The sequence below is a fragment of the Pichia membranifaciens genome, assembly GCF_001661235.1.
Source record: "Pichia membranifaciens NRRL Y-2026 unplaced genomic scaffold PICMEscaffold_3, whole genome shotgun sequence".
NCBI classification, from domain to species: Eukaryota; Fungi; Ascomycota; class Pichiomycetes; order Pichiales; family Pichiaceae; genus Pichia; species Pichia membranifaciens.
This window is the reverse complement of record NW_017566984.1, coordinates 510,557-530,780: the sequence shown is the minus strand read 5'-3', so window position 1 is coordinate 530,780 and position 20,224 is coordinate 510,557. Positions and strand designations below refer to the sequence as shown.

Genomic DNA, 20,224 nt, shown 5'->3' with positions numbered 1-20,224 from the left:
AAAAAACGTGGGACGCCGTCGATCGGCGAAAAAAAGACGGGTTCATTCTTCAGGGTTTCAACACAACTTAAGTGTCACTGGTATTAGTCTGCTGATGGGGGTCCAGAGGAAGGACAGAGGAACAAGCCAGAAGCCCGAAGAACAAAAGGATGCTAGGAAGGCACACGGTTGTTAGAGGCTTCTGTCAAGCCCAGAAAAGAGCCTTTTCGTTGTCCAGACGGGCTCTGATTGACGTGAACTCGCATCATTCGGTTTCAGACACTATCAACCATCTCCAAACACAAGGAGAATCCGACCCGGACTTGAAAAACGGACATTCGTATCTGGACATTATTAACCACCATGCCTCTCGGCTGGAAAAGCAAGGTCCCGAGTCCGCTGAAGAGGCCAACAAGGAGTATAATGATTTGTACACCCTCTCTCTCCAGCTGTCGAAGTTGCTCGAGTCTACTCCTGATGTGTCCGAAGAACTCAAGAAGAACATTCTCAACAGTCTCATTGAAAAGTTTACCAAGTACAATTACGCTGTGTCAACTTTGGCATTCAAGAAGTTGCTCAACGACAAGCAAAACTTATCCCAGGGTTCGGTCAGCGAGTTGATTTGTCACAATCCCGGTAGAGTGAACTCGAGCTGGGATGTGTACGAATCTCTCAAGCCAGAGGAGCCTCACGACAAGATATTGGTTGCCATACTGAAGAAGTTGCTTTACGGCGATAAGGTGGAAATCAAAGAGGGTTTGGCGGATGTGGATGTCGAAAAAGTGATTAAAATCTTCCAAGTCTATGAGAGAATCGGTAACAAAGATCTGATTGATGAACAGTCGCTTCTCAAACTGGTCACGGATTTGATGAAGCTGGACTGTAGTGCTCTGATCACCCAAATGGTGATTCCCTCCTCTATCTTCGAAAAAATCATCAACGATCCAGAGAACTTTGATCTGAAAAATGTGGACTACCTACACTTCTACGAAGCCTCAATCAGCAATGGTGTTTCACTTTCAGGCAATGCATTACTCAAATCTCTTATGCCAATTTCGAAGTTACAGACCTCCACCGTACTTGAGTCCGAGAATCTGAAAAAGGTGAAAGAAAAGTTGGGCGTCAGCATACTTCAACTAGCACCATTGCCAGACGTAGTTGACGAAATCAGAGAACAAATCCAAGAGCTAGGTCTGGATGACGAAGCTCCAGTGATGATAGACTTGATGAAGTCAGCGGGGTTCTACTCCAACGACTTACCCACCGCAATCAAGTACTTCCAGCATTATCAATCAAAGGTTCCAGACGGAACGGTACAGCAGAACGATCTAAAAACTACTATGTCCTTGGTATTTGTGTACAGTTGCGTCAGTAGCAATGACCCCAAAAATGTCAATGTTGCCGAAGCGTTGGTTCCACAGTCTCCACTACCTGCAGCAAACAACTTAGCATCGTTAGTCCTTTTCCACGGATGGTTTGGCGATTCAGACAAGGCCTTTGATATCTACAACCAGTCATTGGATCTCTATCTGAAGCCACTGGAGGAATTTGTTAGCGAGAGAGGCATGCTTGTCCAAGCTTTAGCAACTGTTTCTCTGCTTGGCAAAGAGATAGGATTGGCCAAACTCATCAAGGATAAGAGTTTGGAAAATAAACTCATTGACGAAACTTGTGAAATCAAAATCTCAAATCTTTTCAAGGAGTATGGTGACAAATTAGAAGAATGCAAAGATAGTGATGGTGCTTTTAGAGAGTCGATGAAGAAGATCTTCTTGAGGACGATAATTGACTTCTCCCCTTAAATTTACATTTTGGAAAGACCAGACCTTTGCGTCTTTTATAGTCATAATTTTGCTTGCTTATAGTACATGGTTGCCACTCTATAGAACTATATCATGTATATACAATTTATCTTCTTCACTACCATGGAAACAAATTTCTGTGCGCCTCGAAAGTTAGGACATGAATAAGATTATTTCTCACCTCCGAAAAAGCTCCTGATAATGGATGGTACGAGAATTTGTCCTGTGCATATTGAGTAATACCCCCCGCAGGCCATTCAGGTTCCAAAAGAACCTACAGTTGACTAAAATGAGGTCAAGTTTTGGGTATTGTTTGTTCAGAAGGAGATTTCATTCTTTGTCCGTTGTTCAAGCAGCCCTTCCGGACAAATTGAGAACTATCGACAAGTTTGACTTCAAACATTTTACCCACACTATAGGGGAGGTCAACAACGCATACACTGATCTTTTGGATAGTAATGTCACACTTAATGGATGGGTAGATGGGTCTCCGAGGAAGATATCAAAAAATCTTGTATTTGCCAAATTCAGAGATTTCAATGGTGATTTTACGCAAATTGTCACCAAATCCGAAGATTGGAGTAAACGTTTACGCACGTTGAAACCAGAAGATGCATTATCTGTCACCGGAAAAATTTGTATAAAAAAGCAGAAATCTCAAGAGGAAAGAGAAACTTGGGAACTTTCTATTGAAAAGTTTCAGATACTGAATGACTCCAACGAAAAAGCGACGCAATTGGATTCGTTGAAAGAAACACCTAATCAGTTTCCAGCAGAATACAGATATTTACAATTAAGGTTGCCTTACTACCAAAGAGCGTTGAAAATGAGAGCACATGCAGCACGTGTGGCTAGATCTGTTTTAGATGAAATGAACTTTACTGAAATTGGAACACCACTTTTATTCAAGTCAACACCTGAAGGTGCTAAGGAATTTCTAGTGCCCACCAGGAAAACGGGTTTTTTTTACGCATTGCCACAATCTCCGCAACAATATAAGCAGCTCCTAATGGCTTCTGGATTCAAGGGATACTACCAGATTGCCAAATGCTTTAGAGATGAGGATTTGCGAGCTGATAGACAGCCCGAATTCACTCAAATTGATATGGAAATGTCATTTGCCAAAAGTGAGGACATACAAAACGTCGTTCAAAAGCTTGTCTCGAAAATTTGGAGAAAGGTAAAAGAAGTACCACTTTACCGGGTTGATTGGGAAACCGGAAAACTTGTGGAGTTGAAAGATTGCGAAACGTTTCCTAAATTGGACTATGAGACTGCGTTGAGTAAATTTGGAATCGATAAACCTGACTTGAGATCAACTATAACTATCAAGGAAGTGAGTCAATTTTTTGCTTCTGTGTTGAAAGAAGATTCTTTTGGTGTCCTTGAGGGTTGTGTTTTGAAAGGTGGCTTGAATGCTGCTAAGAAATTGCCAAAACAATTGTTTGATGTTGCTGAATATAAGGACAGAAAGCCCTACATCTTCAAAATAAAGAATGCTGAGGAATTGGGTTCTTGGATTTCCAAAATACCCGTCAAACTCAAAGATGGTACGTCACCTTCCGAGTTGAATACTTATTTGGGCCTCGATGTTGGCGATATTGTTGCGATTGGAGACCGTGCTTGCCTAACGTACGAAAACCCAACTCCGTTGGGGAGATTTCGTCAGCTTGCTATTCAGTACTTCCCAACCCACTGGAGAAGGGAGATTTCTGAAGGCTCTACTCCCCAAAAGCTTGAAGACATTTTTGTTGTTTCATGGCTAGTTGATTTCCCGTTGTTCAGCCCCATAGAACTGGAGTCCAAGAATGGGTACCCTGCTTATGATCGCACGAAATACGAGTCAACGCATCATCCATTTACAATGGCCAAGTTGGACGACTACGAGTACCTTGCAACCGAGCCATTGAGAGTCAAGGGAGACCATTATGATCTTGTCATAAACGGCGTCGAAGTAGGAGGAGGCTCAAGAAGGGTCCACGACGCAGAACTACAGAAATACATATTTTCAGAAATCCTTTGCATCAAAAACCACATGCAGCTTTTTGGCCATCTAATCCATGCTTTGGACAGCGGGTGTCCACCGCATGCTGGTTTAGCCATCGGATTCGATCGTATGTGCTCAATGCTTGTCGGCTCTTCCAACATTCGTGATGTCGTTGCATTTCCTAAGACACAGACCGGCTCCGATCCCGTTGTCGAGTCTCCCAGCGAAGTCCCCACAAAGACTTTGAACATATACGGTATTGAAGTCAAAGGGGCCAACTGAAATACAAAGAGGCCTAACCTTCAGATGGCCAATGCACGTACGTAGACATGTATATAAATCAAACCCCACAATCTGAATATAGACAATCACTCTCTAGCTCCGGTGCTGGTTTTGAGCCCTGTCCCCATTTGAAGGCTCTAGCATTTTTGCGCCGATCGGCTTTTTTTTGCGGCGACGACGGCGACTTTCGTCGAATTTTGACTTTTTTCCCCCTACGTGGCGAGCTTCGCCACTTTTCCCCTCCCAGCGAAATATACGACGCTGCCATTATATTTTCCGGTTGTCCCTCATTTGCCACTTGCGACTCACCCGGTCCGGAGGGTTCTATATCAGACCCTTACTTGCACAGATTTTTTACCAGGTCAACAACTACATCCCCAAGTGTGTATAAGCTGCTAGAACTCATAGACTATTCCTCGATTTTCCCTGAGAATTCTGGGTATTTTTTGAGCACTCTTTGCCCCAACTCGAAGTTCAAAGCCAATGCTGAGAAATTAAATTGTCGACGCAGCAGCACAGCAGACTAGTATATTTTTTTGCATAATAAACACACAGCAGGCGCACAGCTTAGTTCCTGCACATCCACAGAGCGGTATATTTTTGCACTTACTTGTCCTCCTCATCCATCACTGAATAAAAGGTTTTGATTGGTGACATTCACTTGTTATTAATTGCTGCCCCCCTTTTATACCCGTTCATTTGTGCTTTTTCTTCCCCCCCATTTTACAGTACAGTGAGTGCCGGAAATTTCAGATTGCTGCGAGAAAAATCTCTGAGAGATTACGTAACATCTGGGCTTTCTGTCTAACATCACTACACCAGGAAAGAAATCGAAATAGATTCCCAATTAGGTATAGTTGTTATCTCTTATCCAGATTCAACACAGCCTGAAGACTTTTCATTAATACAGGATAAAAGGTACGTTAGCATAGACGTCTCTTGGTGGAGCAAACTTTCAAAAACTCCCTTCGAGAACGGAATAAGTATCAAACTTACAAAAAGAATCCTTAAAAAAAACAGAAGACTAATTTTTTCATCTACTCTTTGATAGTTCTTTTACTTTACACGCGTTTCTATACAGTTTCTGGGAAATCTCACACAGATAAACATTACAGTGCATAATGGGATCCACCTCGACTCCAGGTGCACGTTTCAGACAAAGGAAGATTTCAGTAAAACAAACACTACTTGTTCTGAAGCAAAAGGATATTCCTGATTTTGATATTGAAGATCAACAACGTGAACTGCAACATTTCGAAACAGGTGTTGAGAAAGGCGAAGAAGAAGAACATCATTTACAACAAGTTATCAATGCTTCTGCTGCCAAATTCAAAGGTGCAAATGTCGAACAAGTTTATATTCCCACTCCAGATGCTTCGAAAGTATGGAAGGATGCGTCCCATTATTACCACCAGTCTTTCAATGAACCTGATTCTTATATCAAGTTCTCTGCAACGGTGGAGGATACAACTGGATGCCCTTATAATATGGACGAAGTTGATGATGAGTTTTTACAGGAGTTGAATGAAAAATTCCCTAAAGAAGAACCATGCACAGAGGATGAATTTGAGCTAATAGCAAATAAACTTGATATGACAGTTGATGAGCGACAACCCTTTTTAACGATGGATCCTCAACAAATTTTGAGCTTCAAAGAAATTAAAGAATATGCTTTCGACCCTAAATCCCTGTCCTCGGATCTACATCAAACATTGGCCAATAAGTTGCATGTCAAGACTTTCAAGACATTGTACGACGCGGAACCTTCAAGTGGTAAAGAACCTAGACCATTACCCGTGTTGTTCGATTTATTTGGCGAACAGATATATGATCATTGGAAAAACAGACGAATTGAAAGAGGAGGTAAGCCGGTCTTCCCAACTTTGAAATTTGAAGATCCTTCACAGAAAGATGATAATAACCCGTACACTTGTTTTAGAAGAAGAGAATTCCGTCAAGCAAGAAAGACAAGGCGAACAGATGTACAAAGCATAGAAAGACTGAAGCTTTTGTATAAAGATTTACGGAGAGCAAAAAGTTTATTCTTCTCGGTTGCCGAAAAAGAAGTGAAAAAGTCGGAATTGTTGCAAGTCGAGTCAGAAACTTTCAGTCTGCGAAATGAGCTCAAGAAGATCAAAAGGGATGAAAATATCAAACTTGATGATGACTTATTAATAGACAAACCGAAGAAAAAACGTATACCTTTGGGATACGTACCTCCACCCCCTACTCCGGTCAAATCGGAGACAGATAACATCAAAGATAAAATTAAAAATAAAGATGGCTCGTCTGGAAGAGGAAGTCTTAAGAAACAGCTCAAAGCCGATGGCGCTACAAACAAAAGGAATTCCACTAAAAACCTCAATGGTGTCAACGGAAATAATTTCAGCAATAATAGCAACAGCAATGGCCATGGCCATCCATTGAACCAATCAACTAAAACCCCCCAAGTTGTCATTCAACCTTATGTCAAACTACCTCCTTCTAAAATTCCAGATATTGAGCTGACTACCGTCAACACTGTTTTGAAAGATAAGTTAGAAGGTATCAAGAAGGCAGTTTCTGACAAATTGATAAAGAGAAGACTACAAGATGAAGGCTGGATTAATTTTACTGATGATCCATATAATCCTTATTTCGATATGTCAAATAGTGGAGAAGATGAAATTGAGCAAAGATCTCATTTACCTTATAGTTCTATCATTTCTTCGATGTTTGAAGTTGAGAATTCGAGAGAGATTAACTTTAGTCATATTTTTAACAACAATCGACATTATAGCAATAACGATTCTGAAATTGTCAAAGTCAATCTATTCACCGGTCAAGTTGTCAAGAATGATCGACATAGCTATTTACCAGAATTTTATGATCTTGTAGGAGAAAACCCAACTAGTAATGAATTTGGCGAAACCAGAGAGGAGATTGAAAAGCAATTTAATGACAAGAATAGATTTAACGTTTCTGAAGTATTATTCAAGATTCGAAAACGTCCAGGAAGAGGTGGAAGAATATGGATGGATAGGAAACGTATTACAGATGATGATTTATTCGAAGAATATCTAAATATGCCAGAGGACGAGGATGAAGAAAATGAAGAACTGGAGGAAAAGCTTTTTGATGATAATGAAAAAATGGATGTTGATAAGGAGGATGATGCTGCAGAGGAGAAGCTGGAGTCAATCAAAGAGCCACCGAGAGGGACGAAAAGGATTTCCGCATATGATTGTGGTGCTGATTCGAGAAAAAGATTAAAGTCACGGTTTATGTTTGATGCTGATCTTCCAAAGATGAACCCACTTGATCCCTCAAAGCTGAACCAAATTGGAAAACAAACCCAGGCTATCAGGTTTGGCTGTATGTTATTGAGCAAAGCTTATGATAATATGCACCAAATCAGGCAGAAGCAAATCATACATCACCAGCAAAAGTTACAACAGCAACAACAACAGAGAGAACAGTTCCAGCGTGAACAGAAAGAACGTGAAAGACTACAGCTACAACAAATCTTACATCAACAACAATTACAGCAACAAGAACAAAATTCACAAAATCGAAGTCAGAGCCAAAATTCAACTGGCAAACCAAGCTCTAATGGGGATGCTAAAAATGATGGCAAGAAGAAAGATAACGAGAAAGGGAAGGATAACGATTCAATGGAGAGTGGCGATAGTCAAGATAAATTCAAAGATGAGAAAGCAACTAAAACAAAGGGAACGAAGGAGAAGAAGGGAAAGAAGGACACTGAAGGGAAAAAGACCAAAGTCAGTAAAAAGGCTACTCCAAAGACTAGCAACAAAAATATGACTGACCTGTCCAGCTCTCCATCTGTTAAGGTGAAAGTTGAGGCAGGAACTGGTGTTGTTGATAAGGTTGAAAAAGAGAATAAGCTTGACAAGTTGGTGAGTAGCAGCAGCTAGAAAAAGTTGGTTTGAATATGGTTTTTTTCAAAATTCTTGGAAAAAAAGAGTGAACGTTGGTTGTTCATGTGGGAGTTTGTGTTTATGTTCATTTTGTTCATATGGTGGTTTCAATCTGCTAGTATATGGCGCACATTTGCTTCTTTTTCCATGCTAATCTATTTATGCAGATGTGCGTATTTTTTTTTTCTTCAATGTGTTATAGGAAATGTGTATTATTTTATCATATATTTATTTACAAATATATGTAATGTTTATGAAAAGAAAAACTCTATAAAGTTACTGAAATGCGGTGGGGATGAGATCCACAGCTAGGGATTTGGAAGTTGAGTCGTCGTTGTTGCGGGTATTGCCGCAACAGAAGCTGGTGTGATAGCAGGCGGAGGAACAGATGATTTAGAGTCGGGAGAAGCCGATGGAATTGCTGTGTTGACAAGAGAAGGAGAGGAGGGAGAGGACGGCGAAGCCGTGGGAAGTTTTGATCTTCTCTCTTTTTCTTCCCTTTCACGCTCACGTTCCTTTTCGTCTCTGAATAAGGGCTCCTTCCAATATTCCGCCATATCGTTGTACAGGACGTTTGTGAAGTTGGGATTTAATATTTCGTTTCTGAACTGTTCGTTCTGTAGTAGCGTGAGAATGTGTAAACAGTCTGGGTAGACGAGAAATTTCGCAAAAGAGGGCTGCTTCCAATAATTGAGATAATTTAGGTAATTGAGGAATGATTCATCTTTGAAGTAGCCCAATTGTGCAAGATATGTAAGGTATTGAGTGTTTGCGAGAGACTGTACGAATTCAAGCTCAATCTCCCATCTTGTGGGCAGATCTTCATCTGACTGTGACATGGTTTAGTGTGTGCCTGGGCTTTTTGCCTCACTGAATGGAAACAGAATACGATTATCTGTAGGATCTAAATCACTGGCAAGCAGTTGTCTACACGCATGGCTGAGATAATTCGAGAAGTGCGCGATGTTTAGACCTGGCTCTTTCTCCATCATGAAAGAATAATTATTTTATTGCTTTTTTCTCTGCGAGATAGATGCCGAACATTAAGTATTAATAATTTAAAGGGTTTATACATTAAACTCTTAAAAGAAGAGGTTCATTAATAAGTCGTAGTGGGATAAGTTGGAAGGAAATAAAAAGATATTAAAGTAATAATTAAAGTATTAGGGTGAAAGAAAGGAAGATTATGAGATATCACATCATGTTTGTATGTATGTATACTGTAAGTTTTGCAGTTTATGAGGAGTGAGTGATCAAACGTATTCAATTCTCTTTTCGTCATCTGGAACATTCCAAGAACCAGGCATTCTTAAGATCTTTGCTTCTGGCAATGAACCGTAGGAGTTGTATGGTTCGGATAGGGCATCGTAGAGAGCATAGTAGGCACAAGCCGAAGTCAAGAAGCAGAAGACACCGGCAGCAGTTTGACAACCCTTGTGGTTACCAAAGACAGCAATGGTGTAAAGAAGGAAGAACATCCAGAGGCAGAACATCAAAACGAACAAAGGAACGGTAGATTTCCAAGTGGCAGTCCACAAGAAGAAAGTGAAGACGCACCATGAAGCAAGGAATATGCCAAGGGCATCGGTCAAACCACCATCGGCATATGCAGTGGCGATATCGAAGATTGGGGCCAAGATGCTGCCCAAGGACATGAAGAAGGCACCGTAACAGAGAAGGAAGACGGAACCGAACAAGTTGTTGTCGACGATGGCCCAGATACCGGTGATGACTTGGACCAAACCGGAGGAGAAGAACAAGGAGCCGGTCAAGGCAGCACTGGAAGGAGTGTGTCTGGCACCTGCGATGATCAAGCCGAGGCCGAACAAGGTGGTAGCAACACAGGCGAGACCTGCAGCAACGGAGGTTGGGAAAGGTCTGTGGTCGCCGGTTCTCTTGTACCAGCTGGTTCTCAACAGACCGGTTCTTGGTGGATGGACCTGTCCGTCATAGTTGTATGGACGTCCCTCGTACAAGGATGGGTAAGCGGTGTTGACATTTTGCTCTGGAACGACTGGAGACTCTTCTTTTTGTGGAACACCGTTTTCTGGAACGGCGGTGTTGGTAGAGTGGTCGTCAGACATTATTGACTAGTATTCTTTGGTAGTGTTGGTTGGTTGTGTGTTTATGGATACAGAAAAGAATCCGGGGAGACAACACTACTCATCTCTCTCGATACGCCAGGCACCAATAGCGGATACACAAGGGAGACACAAGGGTGTGTATTTATACGCCAGCCACCGGCGACACAGCGGCAAGCAGACAAACCCTGCGTTGCCTGCATGCGTCGACGGATGACCCCGTCTGCAGGAAGGTCCCCGCCACGACATGGACACCTACACGTCCGACTGTCGGCGGGCCAAAGTCACACTCACAGTCACCCATCAAACAGGTCAGAATAGGACACACACAGTGCCCCGATCGGGCACGCGTGGATAATATGATCTGAGGGATCGTCTTGTGTGAAACGCACCACGCTTCAGGTGAAGTGACGGTGTCTCCTGTCTGTCCATCTCCGAAAGTGGGACCAGCTCCGTTTCCACGCGTTTTGAAACAGCCGTCCGCCATGACAGGCCATTGCTGTCGGCCAGCGTGGGATCACTCCACCGGAAGGCCCCGGCGAGGGTTTCCGCGGCTCAGCGGGCTCAGAGGGCGGCGCGAACGAAACGAGGAAACGTCTGGAAGCGGAAAGCAAAGAGGGCAACGAAAGGAGAGGGGTGTCACGGAGGGCAAGAGAAGGCAGATGTTGGAGCTGATGTTAGCAAAGCAGGGCTTTCGACAGAGAACAAGAGGTGATTGATGGTGGACACACGCAGAAACGAAGAAAGACGCCACGGACACGGACACGGACACGGAGCTGGACCTGCGAGGACAGGCGTGCCAAAGTTGCTTCCGGTGCCGGTACTCCCGTACGCTCCGGTACGTCAGGATGAGCGTCAGCACTACCTTAAGCTGCTCCACGAACAGTACAATACGTGCAACCGGAAGTATTCCGACGGTGTGAGGGGCCCGGAGTTGGTGGCGAAGGCTGTGCAGCGGGAGCTGGCGATAGCGAAGACGACCAAGAGCAAGATGGAATATCTGCACTCGCTGAAGCAGCTCATGTTCAGCTTGAAGAAGTACGGAACGGAGGACGGGAAGCAGCGACCTGCTGCCAGCTCAGATGCGGTACCGGCGGTGTCTGGCGGTGCTCCGGACTCTGGCTCTGCTACTCCGAGCTCTGCGCCGGCAGTGACGCCGACGCCTCCGCTAGACTACCTGCAGGAGCTTCCTGAGCTGTGCGTGCCGCTGCAAAGGTTGAAGCGACACGGCTACGTTGTTGAAGTGCCGGTGGCCCCCTCCGCAGAGTATACGCTCCCCCGCACGGTCGACTGCAGCCGCTGCGGCGTGCGGTTCAATGTCGCCGAGATAGCGAAGGAGGTGTCGTGCAGTTTCCACCCGGGGAAGCTCCAAACGACCACGTACAACAACCTGAACATGGGTAAGAAGGTTTACGGCACAGACTATACCAACCGGGCGCACCTGTGCTGCAGCGAGATCAAGGGTCAGTCCAACGGCTGCAAGAAGTCGTCCCACCACGCGTACAAGTACAACGCGGCAATCGATCTTCACCTCTCGAAGCCCTTCCAAAAGATCAACTCCCTCCGGAAAGCCCTAAACATCAAGGACGACTCAAGGGCGCAGCTGTTGCGCAGGGAGAAGATCAAGGCTGTCGGGATCGACTGCGAGATGTGCTACACAGACAAAGGCTTTGAAATGATGAAGCTCAGTATCGTCGACTTCAAGACAGAGAAGAAGCTTGTAGACGCCATTGTCCACCCGGACGGCGATCTCATTATCGATTTGAACTCGCACGTCTCTGGTGTCTTTGAGATCCCGCAGAACGCCCTCACCTTCGACGAGGCCATGGTCAAGTTGGCCCAGCTCACAGATGAAGACACAATCATTGTTGGCCACGGACTCGAGAACGACCTCAACGTCCTCCGCCTGATCTACCCGAAAATAGTAGACACAGCAATCCTTTTCAGCGAGAACCAGGTTGACGTAAGGAGAAAAGACCCGTTGAAAAAGTTGGCTTGGTCTTTTCTCAGTGAAAACATTCAGGGGAGGGAGCACGATTCTTTAGAGGACGCAATCGTCCCGATTCGTATTGTGAAGAAACATTTGGAGCGTTTACACTCGAAGAAAATCCGTAATAAAATGTAACTCTCCCTTCCTCCTCAACCATGTTATAATACCCCCCGATCGTAAACGACTGTTTTCAAACACGGCTGTAGCACAACTTCCTTGCTTTACTACACCTCGGAAACATGTAGCCGGCATCTTTGCACATACAGCACCTCGCACACAAATGTCATGGATTACTCGATACAGTCCAAATATACACTAAAACAATACAAACACAAAAATCACAGCATATACTGAGAATATCTTGTCAAGCCGTCGAGAAACTTCGTCAAATCTTCCTTCCGAAGCTCAATTATGGCGCTCTGGAAACTGTCCATGCGTGCCTGTATACTGATTTCCTGTGTGACTTTTTCGAAAAGAACAGAAAAGGCGTTGAGAATCACCTTTTGCTGCTTGACCTTGTTGTTCTTGCTTTGTTTGCGTCGCTTACTGTGCTTAGTCTTGCCTCTCTTTGCAGACTGCCTTCTCTCGTCTCCGTCGCTGTCTTCAGTATCAACAGCATCGCTCTCGTCGCTGTCTTCGTCTTCTTCATCTTCATCATCAAAGCTAGTACGTGACGGCAATCCGCAGATCAGATACGTGCTTGTTTCGCTGTTGTACGCTCCTATCAGTAACGGTAGCAACCCTTCGTCGAGATCCGCCTGCACGTTGAGAATCCAGTTCCCCAACTTGGTTAGTATCAACGGATTCTGGAACATGGATGCTCCGTTACCAAACGTCTTGATATCAACCACTCTGTCGTCTTTCAACGACGATGCGCTCTTGTTGAAAGTCGAGTCGTTGAAGTTTGACCTCGTGATACTAGAGTTTGTTGTGAAAGATTCGTTCAAGATGACAACCTTGAACTTGCTCTGTGTCTTCACCATTCCCTTCTGAATGATCTCACTTCCCTTCTCGAATATAAATTGTTGCTGGAATTTTGCAATCTCCATTCCTCGAATTACTGACTCGTAATTGTTCAGGGCATCGTATGCACGCCAGAAGCCTGCTATGAATTGTTCATTTTTCGTACCCGAGTCGTGCTTTTTTCCTCCTTCATTCTCTCCTTCGCCAGCGTCATCATCATCGTCCTCACCGTTTTCGTCATAACCATCGTCTCCGTCCTCTCCAGCTTTTCTTCTCTCCTTACCTTCGTTTTTTCTTCTCCTTCCGTTGTTCAAAATAGGCTTCGATTTTCCATTTTCATATGGCTGTGGCATTGCATGTTCTAACAGCGCCTGAACAGCTTCGACATAATCACCCGACGATATCGATCCATGGAACCCGTAATTTCTTCTAAACCCATCGATGATGACCTCTGTGAGGTTGAACTTGCCAACCTCCCGCAAAATCAAACCGTCCAATTTCTTCTTTAAATCCAAGTCCAAATAGTGCCAATTCTGGTTCGCCTGGATCAATGAGATACCCATTCTGGCAAACATCGTCTTGAGTAATCTTCGTCCATCATTTGAGTATAAATGGCATTTGGAGTTGACATAGTCAGAGTAAAAAAATGCATCATACAAAGTCCAATGGTGTAAAAGAAATAGGGTGTACTCTTTGCAGCTTTGCAATCCGGTATTGTCAGCTCGTTTCGATACATTGAAATCCAACAAAGAGGAGGACGATGCGGATCCATTTAATCCGTTGCTTCTACTTGCTTGGTCATTTCTCATCGAAAAGGAGTCATTCTCCGACTGCAATCTTTGCATTTCGTTTTTCAGTCCCGGATACACCATGTCATAAACTCTATGGTATACATCTCGTAGTGATCGAGATCCAATGACTGCAAACCAAAGAAAGTCAATACTGATTTCACCAAGAGTTGATAGTAAATCGTAAATCTGATGCGAAGAGGGGACCGAGATGGTCGATCCCTGTTGGTAGTAGGACTCTAAAGTTTCCTGGTGCTCATCAATAAGTCGCTTTCTTTTCTTTCTATTAGATTCTTTGTGTTCGTTTCTATTTCTTTTTCTGTCCAATGAATCCTCCAGATCAAGTTCCTCCTCCTCCTCCTCCTCATCATCATCACCAGCCAAATCTTCAACTTCTTCCTGACTTTCCTGACTTTCCGCTTCGTCAGCACTGGCACCTGCGGGAATGTTGATGAGATAATAGAAAGCTTCCTTTTCTGTATTGAGTTCTGCAGCTGAGTTATCGTCCAAACAACAAATCATCGGAGAACCGTATAGGTTGTCGAGATTCCAGGGCCTATGACCGTCAACAACATAGATTTTCCTTGTCAATTTGACCTCGTTCAGTCTTCCCAAGGATACTAGTCGTTGCGCCTCTTCTGCACTCATATCAGAGCTCAGATACTCGGTGAAATCTATCTCAAGAAAGCTTTCAAGATCTGCTGTGGCACCACATCCAATAAGTATGACGTTCATGATATCTGAGTCTAGTTTCATGAATTTTTCCTTCATGTCGATATATCCGACAACGGGGATTAACTGAAAAACTATGAATTGCTTTTTCAAGTATTCACTTAACATTTTGGAAGAACATATTGCATCGATGTTGAAACAGGAGACAAATATGGCCAATCTACATGTTGAGTGTGTAAGGGACATTTTGCAAATTCTCTCGAACTCCCGATAAAACTGGTTCTGTGTTATTATCATCGGGTGTTGTTCCTTTTTTCTTCAACGACTCTTTCGTACTTGGTATGTGCCGTCCCTGAGATCTTCTATGTTACTGATAAATGCTTTGTAGGTGTAACACTCGAAAGTCGCAATCTTCATCTTTACGCGTTTGGAAAATTCACATGAATTTTTCATATTCGATAGCGGAAGGTGAGAGAATCCATAATGGTTTCTCTGACTATTTTTACACGGTATGGACAGATCTATAGAAAACAGGAAAGGGAGATTCGTTGGGTGGAGACTCAAGAGTTTCAGAGTAGCCTGAAATCCTGGAGATAGTCTCTAATCTTGTGCACGTTTGAACTGTCATTCCAGATGATGTAAGGCTCGCTGCCCAATCCGTCGTTGACACGCATGCAGTGGAGGTATATTTTTGCCAGGATCTTGAAAGTGTAGAGGTCGGGCTGTATGGCGTTGATCTTCAACTCGTCGATGAGGCTGCCCACCATGTTCAGGTTCTCTGTTTTGGACCACACCTGGATGAGGATAGCGTTGTAGCAGTCGATGTTGAGGCCAAAGCCGTACAACTCTATGGACTCGTGGTTCTTTATGTAGTCTATGAGTAGCAGCGAGGTTGAAATCGAGTTGAAGTCGAAGGTTAGCGAGTTGAGGCAGAACTTGAGCAAGATGGGTAGGGTTTGGATGTCCACGACCGGGTGCTGTGGGGTGCTGGTGCTCTGCTGCTTGATCTCCTCGATCGAACAGCGCATCTTGTTTCCCTTGCGGCCGAGCCCTGTGGAGCTGCCTGTCTTGGCCTTGCCGCTCTTTGCATTCAAGTTTTGCAAGAACGCCTCGATTATGTTGATTTTCACATAGTCGAACATCTGGCTGCTCTTCTGTATGTCTGTGTTGATGTACTTGAGCGTGGGGGAGAGCGCCTCGATGAACTTCTTCCTTGCCTCTGCCTTGTTTTTGTACTGCGTTTCTAGGTTGATCGGCCCGGAAGCCGTGCTAAAAAAGGAGAGCTTGCTGGAAACATTAGGGTCCTCTGCGCTTTGCTGCTGCTGCTGCTGCTGCAACGGAGACTGGAAGTTGACAAACGTTTCTAGCGACTTGACGACCCCGATCTTGTTCGACTCCTTGGACAAGTAGTCGAACACCTGTTTGAAGGATTTCTGCTCCTCAAAGGAGGTGATTCTCGCCTTGTTCTCCGAGTCCTTTTTCATCTTCTCGAAGCTCTGGAAGAAGTTCTTGTAGACGTTATTTTCCTTGATCTTCGTTATCAGGCTTCCGTCTTTATCGGCGCCAGCAGACTCTGTCTGGAACTCGCCGAACGTCTTGCCCAACTTCGTGGAGTAGCATCTGGCAGCTGACCTACGTAGCATCGTGTCTGGTGTGTCTGGCGTGTGGGGGGGCAGGGGAGAATGGCATAGCACGTTGCCAGGGGCCTGTGGTTACTGAAAAATGCCAGAATTTTCAAACATGGATCTTTTTTGCAATGGCCCCGAGGAAGGGCTCAAAAAGGCCCTCCCGGCCGATCGACGCAGAATCCACATGCTTACGTAATCGCCCTTCGCGGCACGGGGTGGAAAAAGGTCAAAGAGGTTTATTTTTTATTTTTTGTTTCTCGTCTTTCGCTTTTCACTTTCCGCTTTTCGCTTCATGTCTCCACTGCAGAAAGCCTGTAGAGTTTTTAACCCGGAGCCGCGCACAGCCGTAGAGCCAACCTGCGCAGGGCTGAACAGGCGCGCAGCTGGGAAAACAGGTGATTCTCGGATTTAGGTGGAGTGCCAGACCTGCCGGCCCGGCCGTGCACCAGTCTGCACGCCCTGCTGTTCACGTGTTGTGACACTACCCCCCGGCACTGCTCGCTCAAGTACAGACCCCTTTGGACGGCGGCGGCATGTAGACGAACACCACGGGCCCCACCACCACCACAACTACCACCACCACAACCACCGCGGTCTCGTGGCACGCCCTGCTGTCTAGCCCTCCCACCCGCCGAAACAGCTGAGCCGTGGCGTCCCGCGTGTGTGTGTTTGCGTTTTCCCTTTTTTTCTTTTTCCTTCTTTCCGGCGCCGTCTGCACTCCGAACGAGCCGTGCGCCGGGCACCGGGCGGCGGAAACGGGAAACAGCCGATGTGCGAGCGGAAACCGGAAGGCCCGGAACGGCTTCTGGTGCTAGTGCGCGCTGCGCTGAGCACCTAATTCTCGCAGCACGCCAGTTTCCCATCTCCGAGACCACCCACGTCAGCTGCCGCTGCTCCCCGCAGCAAGCCGTTTCCGTATCCAAGCCGGGCGCCCCGCTGCGCTGCTGAGACATATTTTGCTGTCTCGCTGCGCTGTGTCGCGCTGCACGCCATTATATGTCCGCAAACGGCAGCCGGCAAGGGGCGCCGTCAGACAGACCCGTTGGATGACGGCTGGCGGCGCACAGCGCGTGTGTGCGGGCTGCCACGCCGCCAGGGTTTCCGTTGTTTCCGGCCTCCTGTCGGAAGGAAAAAGGGCAACGCATTGTTCGGCTGGGATAATGGCTCGGTTAGCGCACGATGCCCTCCACAAGAGAACCGTCTCCCACCACCGCCGGCGCTGTTGCTGGCACTGGTTTGGTAACGACGGGACGGACGGGACGACCAGCACGTAGAGAGCCAGCAGCACGTAGACATGGATGCAATGGCAAGGACAGATGGAAACAGACGTGGCACGCAAGCGCAGCAGACAGCCCGGTAAAGCCAGATCAGCGGCGGCGGCGGCGGCGGCTGGCGCCGTTTGCCCAATTACTTAACTGTAAAGCGCCCTGTGTTGACGATTTGCCGGATTCTGACACCATATTGCATCCGGACTCTGGAGCAGCAATCATCACCATTTGTGCCCGATTGTGCCCAATTCTGCTGTCGCTTCCTCTTTGTTCCATACCGGCTCGGCATGTTGCGTTCTTTTTCTCCTTTCGGTCACGGCCTTGGCTCTGCACAGAAACAGTGCTCCGCTCCGTGCTAGTGCCTGACGGCAGACACATGCCACGGCCACGGCCATGGTCGCCCCCATGCCATGCTCCCACTTTCCCCCCCGTTCCGTTTGGCTATAAAAACAGATTCGGTCGCCTTCCTACTGTCTGTCTCCCCTGGCCCTGCTTGTGTGGTGCTTCTCCTTTCCTCTCCTCTGCCTTCCCTTCTCTTCCCCTATCAAGAGATAGTTTATCCTCTACTCACAGTCACAAAAAGAACGCCACACCGCAATGTCCGAGCAAGTCTTTGAAAAGAAATACGTGTACACCGTCTTGCCACCAAGAACCGGTCTTTTGAGAAACTCCTGGTACAAGAGATCCAACGAATGGAGACCATACCCTTCGTCCTGCTCCGTTGGTTTGGCTTTCATCGCCGTCTCCCTCTTTGTCTTGGGTTTGGTCCTCTGTCACGCAAGAAAGGTCGAATCCCCAGCCATCTTGACCGGTATGTTCTTCTTCGGTAACGGTTTGATTCAAATCATCATGGGTATCTGGGCCATTGTCGACGACAACTTATTCGGCTCCACCCTCTTGCTCTGCTACGGTGGTTTCATCATGTCCTACGGTGCTGCCGCCTCCGACTTGTTTGGTGTCATCTCGTCCTACCCAACCACCGCAAACTACACCTCCGCCATCGTCTTGTTCCTCTCCGGCTGGGTCGTTTTCGACTTCCTCTTGTTCTTGTCCACCTTCAAGTCCACCATCCCATTATTTGCCTTGACCTTCTGCAAGTGGTTCTTCATGTTGTTGTTGACCATTGCCGAATCCGGTAACCACTCTGCCGTCAGAGTCGTCTCCGGTATCTTCTGCTTCATTACCTCCATCTGTGCTTTCTACGCCTTCTACGATGGTATGCAAACCACTGCTTCTTCATACTTGCCAATCAACGAACCATCATGGTTGAGAATGCCAGCTGGCCACAAGGAACCAGATGACGAAGACAAGATTGCCGTCATCTAAATGTGAACCAGTCGCTAAATTTCTTTCACCCTCTTATCATTGAATACTGCACACCTTCATTCCGTTTGTTAAAAGAAAAAAAATAAAAAAAAGATATAAGATAAGAATAAAAAACCCCTCAGAAGAAAATCAATCATATATCATTAATAATATTTCACACCACTATAGTGTATATCTTACACATCTCTGCCAAAATTATGACTTTATGATTTCATGCTTTTATTTCTTAATCATTAATTAATTTAATTTCCTTTTAATTTTTAATCGTTTTTTTTCTTGTTTTCTGTGTGTTATTGATACCTAACAACTCCTACTATCACTAATTTAATACAACTTCCATAAAATCTATATAAATAAATTTGGTTAGACAACTTTTAATATAATCCCATACATCTATCGTATTCAAATTCTCCTTCCCTCCGCCTTTCTCCTTCACGTACTCCATAGGATCCGTTGTTTCCCAGCAGCGCGCCAAACGGCGCTTCTGTCGTTTTGTTGCTCCCGCTGTTGAAAGAAATGCCGGAAATGAAGAGGGACAATCTTTAGGAAATGACGATCAATGTCTCTCGCAAAGCGTATTTATTTATCTGTTCGTAAGTGGATATACTTGGGGTGTTTGTTATATACAAGGAAGAAGAATTAGAGAGAAAAAGCATGTACACGCCAGCACGGGGGAAATAGCCATACCTGCGAGCGGGAAGAGGTAAAAAATGGAGACAGTATGAGGTGTGCATTACAGGCATGGTTGTTTGATACCCATATCCAACCGCTTCATGATGTCCGCAGCGAAGGTATGTGTTTCGCTCTGTACGGGTTTTCCATGCCTATGTCAGAATAGAGTATTTGCTTGCTTCTGAGTGTGTGCGTTCGGGAGAAGTTTGCCGGGCCTGGATACGCATCTGGAAGACACACAGCGGCAAGTGTAGTTGGAAAGAAAAACAGAGGCAGCGCAAAGCCCCCCACTCATTTCTTCTCCTGCTTGTGGATCTTTGGCAAAAGTCTGGCGGCGTGGTAGTTGAGCGTTGGCTTTGCAGGCGGAGGTACCTTAACCCCCTTGGCCATGCAGCCCTTCAATTCCTGCTCGAGGTTCTTGCACGCCACGTTCCCCTCCCCGTTGGATGCCCAGCAGTTCAACATTTGCGACATTATCACCAAGCATGGGTTCGCCTGCTGCTTGGCGACCTGGTTCTTCACCCTGAGTCTTGGAAGAGGTGGCACGGCGGGTCTGTGTTTTGCTGGCATCGTGCTGTGACTGGCAGTCGTAACGTTCGTTGAGTATCCCGGACCAACCCCTTTGCTTGCATCCAGCGTTCCGTCCTATGCTGTTCTGGGCTTTCTGTAGTCTCTCTTCGTCCTTTTTTCACCTGTCGACGAGTGAAAAAATAGAACGGAAGTGCGTACCAAATGATTACGTAATTAATGTTCAAGTCGATCGGCCCAGGTTCCGGGTTTTGCCTGCGTTGGGCATCTATCTAGAGGCACGTAGATGGCTTGGTAGTTCATGTCGTTGCTCGTGGAGAAGTGTATTAAGAGACAGC

The 20,224-nt window shown here is 45.7% G+C and overlaps 10 protein-coding genes across 10 annotated transcripts; 5 read left to right on the top strand and 5 right to left on the bottom strand.

Moving 5' to 3' along the window:
• Nucleotides 1–149: 149 nt before the first annotated feature.
• PICMEDRAFT_72513 (hypothetical protein) lies at nt 150–1,781 on the top strand (the record flags this gene model as incomplete). Its single annotated transcript, XM_019164216.1, has 1 exon — nt 150–1,781. One exon carries the CDS (start codon nt 150–152, stop codon nt 1,779–1,781), a length of 1,632 nt encoding a protein of 543 aa, XP_019017558.1.
• A 289-nt stretch (nt 1,782–2,070) lies between these two features.
• PICMEDRAFT_72512 (hypothetical protein) lies at nt 2,071–4,050 on the top strand (the record flags this gene model as incomplete). Its single annotated transcript, XM_019164215.1, has 1 exon — nt 2,071–4,050. One exon carries the CDS (start codon nt 2,071–2,073, stop codon nt 4,048–4,050), a length of 1,980 nt encoding a protein of 659 aa, XP_019017557.1.
• Nucleotides 4,051–5,171: 1,121 nt separating this feature from the next.
• Nucleotides 5,172–7,523, top strand: PICMEDRAFT_25813 (hypothetical protein; the record flags this gene model as incomplete). The annotated part of the gene is made up of 1 exon (XM_019162415.1): nt 5,172–7,523. A coding segment is annotated over one exon (2,352 nt), but the record flags the coding sequence as incomplete, so codon positions are not given.
• A 637-nt stretch (nt 7,524–8,160) lies between these two features.
• PICMEDRAFT_16333 (hypothetical protein) lies at nt 8,161–8,829 on the bottom strand. The gene has a single exon (XM_019161171.1). The coding sequence runs from the start codon at nt 8,807–8,809 to the stop codon at nt 8,279–8,281; it is 531 nt and encodes a 176-aa protein (XP_019017555.1). The 5' UTR covers nt 8,810–8,829; the 3' UTR covers nt 8,161–8,278.
• Nucleotides 8,830–9,004: 175 nt separating this feature from the next.
• On the bottom strand, nt 9,005–10,494 carry PICMEDRAFT_16332 (hypothetical protein). The gene has a single exon (XM_019161170.1). It carries the CDS (start codon nt 10,052–10,054, stop codon nt 9,224–9,226), a length of 831 nt encoding a protein of 276 aa, XP_019017554.1. The 5' UTR covers nt 10,055–10,494; the 3' UTR covers nt 9,005–9,223.
• A 734-nt stretch (nt 10,495–11,228) lies between these two features.
• On the top strand, nt 11,229–12,128 carry PICMEDRAFT_28304 (hypothetical protein; the record flags this gene model as incomplete). Its single annotated transcript, XM_019162538.1, has 1 exon — nt 11,229–12,128. A coding segment is annotated over one exon (900 nt), but the record flags the coding sequence as incomplete, so codon positions are not given.
• A 275-nt stretch (nt 12,129–12,403) lies between these two features.
• PICMEDRAFT_26795 (hypothetical protein) lies at nt 12,404–16,002 on the bottom strand (the record flags this gene model as incomplete). The annotated part of the gene is made up of 5 exons (XM_019162464.1): nt 12,404–12,587; nt 12,717–13,188; nt 13,288–14,178; nt 14,230–14,773; nt 15,079–16,002. Coding segments are annotated over 5 exons (3,015 nt in total), but the record flags the coding sequence as incomplete, so codon positions are not given.
• A 1,472-nt stretch (nt 16,003–17,474) lies between these two features.
• PICMEDRAFT_16328 (hypothetical protein) lies at nt 17,475–19,086 on the top strand. The gene has a single exon (XM_019161169.1). The coding sequence runs from the start codon at nt 17,958–17,960 to the stop codon at nt 18,684–18,686; it is 729 nt and encodes a 242-aa protein (XP_019017551.1). The 5' UTR covers nt 17,475–17,957; the 3' UTR covers nt 18,687–19,086.
• On the bottom strand, nt 18,994–19,496 carry PICMEDRAFT_16327 (hypothetical protein). The gene has a single exon (XM_019161168.1). The coding sequence runs from the start codon at nt 19,427–19,429 to the stop codon at nt 19,229–19,231; it is 201 nt and encodes a 66-aa protein (XP_019017550.1). The 5' UTR covers nt 19,430–19,496; the 3' UTR covers nt 18,994–19,228.
• Nucleotides 19,259–20,158, bottom strand: PICMEDRAFT_16326 (hypothetical protein). The gene has a single exon (XM_019161167.1). The coding sequence runs from the start codon at nt 19,926–19,928 to the stop codon at nt 19,650–19,652; it is 279 nt and encodes a 92-aa protein (XP_019017549.1). The 5' UTR covers nt 19,929–20,158; the 3' UTR covers nt 19,259–19,649.
• Between the last annotated feature and the right edge of the window lie 66 nt (nt 20,159–20,224).

Coding starts and splice junctions, on each gene's coding strand:
- PICMEDRAFT_16332 (XM_019161170.1), bottom strand. CDS start 10,054: ATGTCTGACGACCACTCTACCAACACCGCCGTTCCAGAAAACGGTGTT.
- PICMEDRAFT_16327 (XM_019161168.1), bottom strand. CDS start 19,429: ATGCCTGTAATGCACACCTCATACTGTCTCCATTTTTTACCTCTTCCC.
- PICMEDRAFT_16328 (XM_019161169.1), top strand. CDS start 17,958: ATGTCCGAGCAAGTCTTTGAAAAGAAATACGTGTACACCGTCTTGCCA.
- PICMEDRAFT_16326 (XM_019161167.1), bottom strand. CDS start 19,928: ATGCCAGCAAAACACAGACCCGCCGTGCCACCTCTTCCAAGACTCAGG.
- PICMEDRAFT_16333 (XM_019161171.1), bottom strand. CDS start 8,809: ATGTCACAGTCAGATGAAGATCTGCCCACAAGATGGGAGATTGAGCTT.